Source organism: Polistes canadensis, unplaced genomic scaffold (genome assembly GCF_001313835.1).
Source record: "Polistes canadensis isolate GaletaPanama2010 unplaced genomic scaffold, ASM131383v1 scaffold_14, whole genome shotgun sequence".
Taxonomy (NCBI): domain Eukaryota; kingdom Metazoa; phylum Arthropoda; class Insecta; order Hymenoptera; family Vespidae; genus Polistes; species Polistes canadensis.
Genome location: NW_014569561.1, coordinates 742,160 through 752,216, shown reverse-complemented (window position 1 = coordinate 752,216; position 10,057 = coordinate 742,160). Strand labels below are relative to the sequence as shown.

The 10,057-nt window shown below is 32.8% G+C and overlaps 2 protein-coding genes across 5 annotated transcripts in view; both read right to left on the bottom strand.

The window, feature by feature from the left end:
- The window catches only part of LOC106793483, a 4,766-nt gene extending 3,266 nt beyond the window's left edge, over positions 1-1,500 (bottom strand). The window contains exons 1-2 of one of the 4 annotated variants that reach the window (XM_014760466.1): positions 837-1,499; positions 224-696 (exon numbers count right to left, since the gene is read on the bottom strand). In XM_014760466.1, the coding sequence (XP_014615952.1) occupies positions 224-553 (330 nt within the window). In that variant the 5' untranslated portion in view covers positions 554-696; positions 837-1,499. Of the gene's footprint in view, positions 1-223 lie in introns of all 4 variants that reach the window. The other 3 variants (XM_014760467.1, XM_014760468.1, XM_014760465.1) reach the window with 3 other exon arrangements.
- Positions 1,501-2,080: 580 nt separating this feature from the next.
- LOC106793428 (innexin inx2-like) lies at positions 2,081-5,454 on the bottom strand. Its single transcript, XM_014760328.1, has 5 exons — positions 5,274-5,454; positions 4,093-4,244; positions 2,973-3,221; positions 2,599-2,894; positions 2,081-2,496 (listed from the first exon to the last, which is right to left on the bottom strand). The coding sequence occupies exons 1-5, from the start codon at positions 5,452-5,454 to the stop codon at positions 2,274-2,276; spliced, it is 1,101 nt and encodes a 366-aa protein (XP_014615814.1). The 3' UTR covers positions 2,081-2,273.
- Positions 5,455-10,057: the final 4,603 nt, after the last annotated feature.

The following is a 10,057-nucleotide window of genomic DNA, read 5'->3' as shown; positions in this document are numbered from 1 at the left end:
GCCCGTACAACGGATCGTTATCGCGGTAAACAAATAACCGCAATTATGCATGTAGATGTATATTATTTATATTTTTGCCTGCATGGGAAAAAACAAAGTAAAAAAAAAAAAAAAAAAAAAAAAAAAAAATACAACAAAATAAAAAACCAATGTAAAAGAGATCGAAGTAAACTTATTAAAAAAAAGATAAAACGAATTAATGCAAAATGGAAAAGATTTGTACCCTGAAAAGTTGTCGTTGATGATAGATCATCTGTATAACGGATTTTCTTCTTAGATATAGCATACACTTAACGGCAACCATAAATCCGGAACTAATGAAGATCGGTCCGATTAACCACATGTGGCCAAAATGGGAAAATACATGTCCCTCGGCGATATCACCGAGCGCGAACACGGTGATCGTAGTGCCAACCGTGAACAGAACTACGCTTAATGACAGATAACTATAGCTGGTGCAATCGCACCTGCCGAAGGTGTTAGGCTCGTCGTAACGTTCCTCAATTTGACGTAATCGGTTTGACAGAAATGGACTCTCGAACACCGTAGCCATGATTTTTCTCTTATTCTTATTCTTGTTCTTAATTCCTTCTTCTCGATCATGCGAGGTATCTTATTATTATTATTATTATTTCCTTTATTTTCTATATATCGGATTGGATGATTTCAAGAGATTGGAATTACCTTATACGGTATCTGTTTTTATTAATTCCACGGCAAAGACGATGATTGTCAAAGGATGACGAAGAACACGATAATACGAAAAGGGTTAGAATTTTCTCATTGTCCAATAAGTGTACACGCATACATACATACATACATACATACATACATACATACATACATACACAACAGCTGGATTATTCTTACTCCCTTCTTCTTCTTTCTTTTCCTTCTATTTAAGATATTGCATTCCTGTTTACCCTTTTTTCATCATCATCATCATCATTATCAACGTCGTTGGGGTTTATAGAAACTTGTCAATGGTAATTACAGCATCCACATGTATTAGCAATTTGTCTTCTTCTTCTTCTTCTCTTTTTCTTCTATATATATATATATATATATGTGTGTCTATGATTTGTTTTTTTTCCTTTCCCCCGCCACGTTTTTTTAAATTGTTAAAAGGAAGACGTTCAATTCCCGCCACTTCGTCTCGTCTTTCCGATCGAACAAAAATACCTCGAACTTATGACTCTCTGCACAACTGCACACTACAATCTATCTTCCTCTCTTTTTTTCTCTTTCTCTCTCTCTTTCTCTCTCTCTCTCTCTCTCTCTCTCTCTCTCTCTCTTTTTCTTTCTTTTTCTTTCTCTCTCTATCTCCTGGCCTATTCTTTTAGTTAGCAAGTACTAATACAATACTAATACTAACACTAAACTAATCTAAACTACTACTACTACTACACTACTGTAGACGATGAATTCTTGTAGGAGAGGCACCCTGCTGCTGTTCCTCCTTTTGCGACTGCTCAACGAATATTTTACAGTAAATTTTATTTTTATTTTTTGTTTTTTTTGCATAGATACGAGAGAAATAGTTCAACGAGAATATCAACAGATGGCGTTATGTGCTCTCTCTCTCTCTCTTTCTCTTGTTTTGCACATACTTTTATGCAAAATTTGTCTTTCGACATCTGTAAAATTATTTCTTTGACAAAAACATTAGTAATAATTATAGGTAATGACGGTAATACTGAAAAATTATGTGTATTCATTTATTTATTCCTTGTTATTCTTCTTTATTTTCACTACTTTGGTAATTGTATGTTATTAAATGCAATTATGTGCGATGAAATTAGAGACAATTAACGTCTCGTATCGATTACTAATCATAAAATCGATTAGTAATCGATTACTTTACAGTTGAAGTGCTATCTATCGACCAATACTCGAATTAATGTGATTTAAATGAATCTCCAATGGTAACTTGGATTCTTCACATATCTCTCTCGTTATAGATACGAGTAATAATTCAATTCTATTATAAGTAAATTTTAATATACACGTCTAGAATGAACATAAATTAATAATATTGTTAAAAATATTTATATTGCAATAATTGAATATAATTAGAAATACTAATATTATCTAAAAATAGAAATTCTCTTATATTATTGAGAATCTATTCTATTGTTATTACAAATAATTGCAAATGATCAGGTTTGATCAAATAATATATATCTATCTACCTTAAACACATATGTGTTTGTGTGTATTTTATTGTACGTACGAGTGTATATTAAATCGATTGGAAAGATAAATTGTAAGAGTTAAACTAATTCTTTGAAATGCTTGGTCGATAGGCTGACTGCCAATTCGTCGATTAGTTCTCTGTATATGACCGGGTTCACGTTCTGTGCTAGTCGATGGAGGAGAAAGCAATCGCCAAAAGTAAGCACTTGAACGATGGTATTTGCCTTGGCATGCGCAAGGGTCCTTATCGAAGCTCGCAAAAGATAAACTCTTACCTTCGCTTGAGAGAAAACAATTATTCTGTAACAGGAGTATCGAACAGGAAAATATTGAAGTATAATTATGTGTATAAGAGATATGAATAAAACGGGTTAATTAAAAAGACAGAAATAGTTAATTTACCTGTAAAAGATAGCAAAAAAGCCAAGGATCGTAAGAAATATTAACCAGAACCAAAGAAAAAAGAAGACCTTTTCGTTCATGACGTTCAAAGAGAGAACGCAAAGAGCGTCGTGTATTTGTGTCGAACCAGCCGAGCCGAAGCTATACATCGTACACTTGGTAACCTTCGGAAAGAGTCGGGTCATTGGATCTATCTTATCGGTTAATTGTTTTTCCTTGGCAAATATTATTACTGCTATTCCGTAGCGTTTAAATTCACCCTCGAACAATAGATCAAGTAGATATAATTGTCCTATCTGGGTGGATTCAACATTTTCTTCAAAAATGATTTTTCTTCTTCTCTATCATTTTTTTTTTTTTTTTATGTTACTTACCGTATTGATAAAATTAAAAAGTTCACAAAGAAAATAACGAAAAGCATAGAAATTGTGTGTAGTACGAAGATCACTTTGAATAAAATAGTCGACTAGTTGACGTTTTCTATCCTCGGTCCAAGTATGTCGGTCCAAAAAAGAAGTGGAAAGGTCCTTCGTGAGTAAAGCGACGGTATCCCTTTCCCATATTTTCCATAATGCTCGCGGCACGTAAAAGAGAATCGCTTGTAAGCCGAGAATAAAGCAGACCTGTTGCGTGAGAGACGCGTCTGTTGTTACCTAACTCGCGTTGTTTTCTCTCATGAACAGAAATTCTAGCGACGAAACACCTTTTGCTTCTGACAATTTTATGTATAAAAAACGAGAGAGAGAGAGAGAGGGAGATATTTTAATTGCTGCCAATGGGGACGTTAACGTTTACCCTGTTTTTTTTTAAATTTGATGCATTTAAAGATCTTCTTACAATTTTGAAAACTACCTATTGCAATTTTGATAATATTTTGTTGACACACAGAACAAAGAATCGTTAACAATTTCTTTTAATTATTTCTCTCTCGTTACAGATTCAAAATTTGTTGAGTAAAAAGAAATTACACGCCTAAAAAGTAGGCAACACTCCATACTTCGTCGATAATCGTGGTATCGAACGCCATCTATCAGTAAGAACTTTTTGGTATAAGCCCCCTTTTGGTAGGCAATCCTCCGTACACGTATGAAACAATATTGACGTAGCTATTAAAAGAGGTTTAAAAATATTCCGACTGATAGATGGCGTTCGTAATCACTATTTCCAAGTGTGCAAGAAGTGATGACTATTTTCAGGCGCGGTTGTCAATTGTAAATATTTTATTATAAAAAGTGGCAACACACGGAAATAGATTTAATTGAGAGAACATTTCTGTAACATTTAAAGAAATGATTAGTAGCGAATAACTGTCTAAGGTATCTGTCTATATACACACATAATGTGATGCTTTATAATGAATAAATTCATTTGAATAATTAATATTACTTAAAATGTCAAAGATGAAAAGGTGAGTTCTGATAAAGTTTCTGTCCATTAATATAAAACATTTTAAAAGGTAAATGTCTAAAGAGACAGAATAAGGATATTACTAACCCACTGATAGTAACGATGGTAATATAATTCGTCGTCCTGTAATGTATTTCCTATTCCCGGACTTGCCACAGTTCGACCTGGTATTCCCTTTAAGTGACGTGCCACTGTGAACGTACTGTATATCCAGCAATATGCGTTCAACGTCGTTCTATCTATCGAAAGGAGAAATATCATAAAGAGAAGTAAAGTTGACATCCACCGCCGGTATCTTTCTGTTTCTCTTTTTCTTTATCTCTTTCTTAGTAACTATAAGTAAGATAAATTCTCTTTAAAAATAAGGGCCGACTTTAAAAGAGAAAATCTTTTGTCCATGATGGTGTGTTGTCCTTGCTAAGAGGACTCAGCAGTTCTTTTAAGAAGTGGTCCTTTCGTCCAGCCTCGAGCTATGTCCGATAACAACCACTAAACTACGTACGCACGAGAATGTGCGTGACAAAAGAAAAAAAAAAGAGAAGAAAAGAAATAAAGAAAGAAAAGAGGGGAAAAAGAGTCTGTTAACATTTTAATTTTAAAAACCTTCGAGGTATTTTTCTTGTTGCGAGTTTTAAAAGTGCACTCTTCACATCGATTCCATGTTTACCGACGACACTTACAGTTCGTAATTTCAAGACAAATATTTTCTTCCCTCTTTCCCTTTCTCCTCATTCCTTCACCACTCTTTTCTTTCTCCCTTATACCGAAGCTTTTCTGTTATCCAGTTTTTTTCCCTTCCCTTCCAGCTATTTTCCACCTATTCGCTCAGCTCATTTTCACGCGATAGGTGTTGTAATCGTTCGTGCTGGCGCTTAACGTACCTGTTAAGCTTTCCTCGATGTTTAATGAATCGAGGGACACTCCGGCACGTTTAAAAGCATCTGCCTTCTATTTATTCCGAGTAGGTTGCTTTGCCACATTAAATTCTAAATTCTACATTTTTAATTCTACATTCTACGATGGAATTGGTAGTCGCAATTGACGTTAATTAAAAATGGCAGTTCTGTGTCGAATAATCGGAACATTCGGTTACTTTTATTTTTAATTTTTTTTTCTTTTTGTTCTTATTTTTTTTTTTTTACCCCTATGGAACGGGTCTCTGATTAGAGAAAAAATTGGGAAAGAAAGAGAAAAAAAAAGATACTGAAAAAATGCGAGAAGGAAGAAACTAAGTTTGGTTTAAATAGAAATGACAAATTACTGCTTACCTATGCTGTGATCGGAGATGCAACTAATTGGTTCGCCTATGAACTGTTTAGCTGTTACAAGAGTAGCACAAACGAGAAAAACAAGAACCGTAACGCGTGAATGTAACCTAAATGCGACGTTGTCGATGTGAATTCGATCCTCTCGAAGAAAACACTTTATGGGAGAAAATAATTCCAACATTCCACCAACTATTTCTTCTTCTTCTTCTTTAAATCTTTTTTGAGATAATAGAAAATAAAAGTAATTGGAACTTTTTTAAAAACCAAGATAGAGAAATACAGACAGGCAGATAACTGGAATTGAAAAACTCACAAGGTTCTTGTAACAAAAAAAAAGAAAAAAAGAAGTAAAATATGACAGGTGTCAATTCAGTGGACAATTTCAAACTGATATTATTTTTTTATCGATTTTTCTACAAAGAATCGATTAACTTGAAGTATATATTTCTTTCGATTATATTTTATCGATATTTCTAAAGAAAAGTAAAAATATCGAATACGAAGTAATAAATTTGTTCAGTATTATTGTCTCACAGAAAAAAGAAAAAAAAAAAAAAATAAATATAAATCATTACTCAAAGCACATTGACTCGTTTTAACACGATTACAATATAGTCGAACAAAATATAATATATCTAGATATTTAATGGTGGTCCTGAGTAAAAGCTTTAGTTGCGGTGTGGTATTTCTCTCTCTCTCTCTCTCTCTTTGAAGAATATAAATACGAAGAAAGATAGGAGAAGGTGACAAAGAGACTCCATAAATTTCACTTACTATTTCCTTGTTTGTGAGCTTGTGATTTTCTTTGGGGTAGTGATACAAGGAAAATGAGAGAAAGAAAGGAGAAGAAATAGAAAGAGACGGATATACAAGAAGACTGTGATCGAAACCCCATTCGATTAAGACAAATTCTCTCTCTGCTGGAAATGTCGTCACCATTTTCTTGGACAATGATTAACAGAAATACATCCTGACTTCTTTCATTCTTGGGATAAGGAAATATCAAAATATCAATCTTCTAAATAGATATTTCTTCTCTTTTGAAATGAATTCCCCGTCTTGGAAAAAAGGATAAAATAAAAGGAACCGTGTTCGAAATAGAAAGATTCTTCTTTTTAACCTCAACTTTGAGGCTAAACTTTATTAGTAAAAAATATAGTAATTATCATAATCGCAGTGTTACATATCGATGAGATATCGTTATACCGGTAATTCAATGTAGCGCTGTTGTCATGAACTCATGAATGCGCGTCTATTGATATGCGTACACGCATATGAGCTCGGCTAATTATTATTATTATTATTAATATTATTATTATTATTATTATTATTTATTATATTATTACTTTTTATTTGTTTATTATTTTTGTTCTTGTTGCAAATATTTTTTTATTGTTGCTGTTGCCGTCGTTTTCGCTTATAATTTTTATTATTCTCTCTCTCTCACTCTCTCTCTGTCTCTCTCTCTCTCTCTCTCTCTCTCTTTGTCACACACACTCTCTCTCTCTTGATCATTCTGATAATTCATAAAATCCAACTTTACAATAATCTTCAGTTGGGGTTGGGGGCCATTTTAATAACGGCACGCTTCACCCGACCGTTTTGTGTGTGCGTATTAACTAGAAGATTGTCTAACAACTACGGAAAAAACACGATCTATGTATATGTACAAGCATAAACGCGTTGTCTTATCACATTTAAGGCTGACCCAGGCGGAGCTCACACTTTTCATTTCGACGTTCGTCTCTTGAGAATCACTCTGGGATGTGTTGTTGAGAATACGCTGCTCACAGTCTCTTGCCGTCCATTTTTCTTTCCTTTCCTTTTCTTTCCTCTGTGTGTTTTTTTTTCTCTCTTCTCTCTCTCTCTCTCTCTCCTCTGTTCTCTTTTTTTACTGTATTTTTCACCCTTCGTTATTTTTCTACCCTCTCTTTTTCTCTCTCTCTCTCTCTCTCTTTCTCTCTCACTTTTTCTCTTTTTTTTTCTCTTTTCCTATTTTTCTTTTTCTTTTTTCGCACGAACACGCTCGTATACACGCCCAATTTTCTTTACCATCTTTTTTTTCGTTTCTCTCTTTCTTTCTTTCTTTTTTTCTTTTTCTTTTTCTTTTTTTCCTTACCCAGCTTACTTTTTTCTTTTTTCCTTCTCCGTTGCTTAACCGTTCAATGTTGGAATAAACTGCACCGGCACGAACAAATTTACATCTTTTCGACGTTAGCGGTCTTGAAAAGGGCCATAAAGTTGGCATACGTTTTTAAGGGATATGCTAGAGAAAAAGAGGAGGGGGGGGTAGGGGGAAGTAATAGAAACCACAAGAGAAAGAATATAAAAAGAAAAATTATTATAAAAGAAAAATGAAAAAAAAAAAAAAAAAAAAAAAACAAATTAAAAATAAAGTCGAATGTTATTAAACGACAGACAGTCGAATGGAGGTTGAAAATGGCTGTGGAGGAATAGACAACATTTTATATTCTTACGATAAAAATTATTTTTCTCGTCGGGAGNCTTGAAAAGGGCCATAAAGTTGGCATACGTTTTTAAGGGATATGCTAGAGAAAAAGAGGAGGGGGGGGTAGGGGGAAGTAATAGAAACCACAAGAAAAAAAAAAAAAAAAAAAAAATTTTAAAAAAAAAAAAAAAAAAAAAAAAAAAAAAAAAAAAAAGAATGAATAGAAAAAAACTAAAATGAAAGAAAACGACAGACAGTCGAATGGAGGTTGAAAATGGCTGTGGAGGAATAGACAACATTTTATATTCTTACGATAAAAATTATTTTTCTCGTCGGGAGATTATGATTTAAAAAAAAAACACCGAGTTTAGAACTATACCCCCCCCCCCCATTTGGTAAAGGTAATCGCAAAGCTATGCACTTTTTTCTTTTTCTTTTTCTTTCTTTCTTTCTCTTTCTTTCTCTTTCTTTCTCTTTTGCTTCTTTCCTCCTATCTTGATGGTAGACACGAGACGAACATCGCGCCTAATTCATTCCCACAGCCAGTAATCAGGGGAAAAGAAAAGAAAAAAAAAAAGAAGAAGAAGAAACAAAAAAAGCCACGACGAAATAGAACTAAACGAATTTTTTTCTTTTTTTGGCAATAAATACACTTTAGTAATTTTCTAACTCTGTTAAATGAGTTGCATGTACCTATGCATGTGTATGCTTTTTTATGTGACTGTATAAGTACATAACTTTAACATTTTGCGCTTAATTACCTTGAATTTCCTTTCTCCCTTTCACTCCTCCTCTCTCCACCCCTCCCCGCCACCATATATATATATATATATTTATGTATGTATTTATATATGGAACAAGTTATGCAAAATGTTCAGCAAATGTTCGGTGATGATTTGATATCGAGTAAATTTAGTTGAAAAATTGTTATATTTTTGTTTAAAATGTAAATTTATTTTTATCCGCTATTTTTTGTTTTGGTTAGATTTGATTTTATTTACTTTTTTTTTTCGTTCCCTTGCAATATTTTCGTATCACTTATTTAATACAAAATGGAACTATTTTTTATAATTGTATGATGCTAAACATTTTTTATGGACTGGTAATTTGTGTCATATGAAATTCGGGATTTGTATCGTTTTAAAATCACTTTTTTGTTATTTCGAGTATTACTAGGTTTCAGTATAACTGTATATGGTTTAGTGTGTGTATTTTTCAAGTACATTTGAACACACACACACACACACAATATGCACATAAATGTAAAATAATATAAATCGGTGAGAGTACTCAGCATCGCGTATTCCAAAATTTAAAGTGAATGTCTACAATACGATGAATTAAAGCCGTACCACCTCTGTGTGTGTGTGTGTGTGTGTGGGTGAGTGTATGAGCGTATCTCGTCACTTGTAAATGAAAATCTAATTTTTTTACGTTTCTTATGTATTTTTTGTTGTTGTTTCTATTTTATTTTATTTTCAATTTAAAACACTTTTTTGAACCAATAGAACGAAACGTTGTTTCTATCCCCTCTAAAATTTTTTTCCACGCATTACTTTTTTTATTAAATTTTTTTCGTTCTATTTGGCGCAACTGAGGTAACACGCGAAAACGCGAAATCCTTTGGATTACAACAAATCGCAAAAAATTTCGTGTTTTTATTTTAACAAGCCAAATAATAACAATAATTATAATAATAATAACAACAATAATAATAACAATAACAACAATAATAATAATAATAATAATAATAATAATAATAATAATAATAATAATAATAATAATAATAATAATAATAATAATAATAATAATAATAATAATAATAATAATAATGAAGATGCGATCTAGATGTAGAAAATATACGAAAGGAAAGGTTCCCTTGGGCGAGTAACCAGAAACGCTTTTGTTTCCCTTCTTTAACGAACTTTTATGATATTATTATTTCGCGATAAACTTTAGCATCGGGCTTCCTCGACTTGCTATTACTCTACACCGCCTCACCTCAGTTTGCCTTTTCCATGGAGGACGTATCCTAACGAGAAAATAACAACGGCTTATGCCGGACCCGCGCGTACCAACGGATAGAAAGGGATTTACGACTTTATCGAGAATTCATTTAGCTTTTTATGAAGCTACCACGGAAGTGGATAGTCCAGATGGGAAGTTCGGTTAGTCGAGATTGTCACATTTCTCTCCTATTATCGATTCTTACCAGAAGCAGGATTACCAGAGAAAGAGAGAGAGAGAGAAGAAAAAAAAAAGAGAAAAATACGAAAAAGAATGTAGAATTAAAAAAAAAAAAAAAAAGAAAAAGAAGTCAGATATAATAACCGAC

Coding starts and splice junctions, on each gene's coding strand:
- LOC106793428 (XM_014760328.1), bottom strand. CDS start 5,454: ATGTTGGAATTATTTTCTCCCATAAAGTGTTTTCTTCGAGAGGATCGA. Junction 4,245..5,273: donor CATCTCCGATCACAGCATAG/GTAAGCAGTAAT, acceptor TCCTTTCGATAG/ATAGAACGACGTTGAACGCA. Junction 3,222..4,092: donor ACCATCGTTACTATCAGTGG/GTTAGTAATATC, acceptor CTCACGCAACAG/GTCTGCTTTATTCTCGGCTT.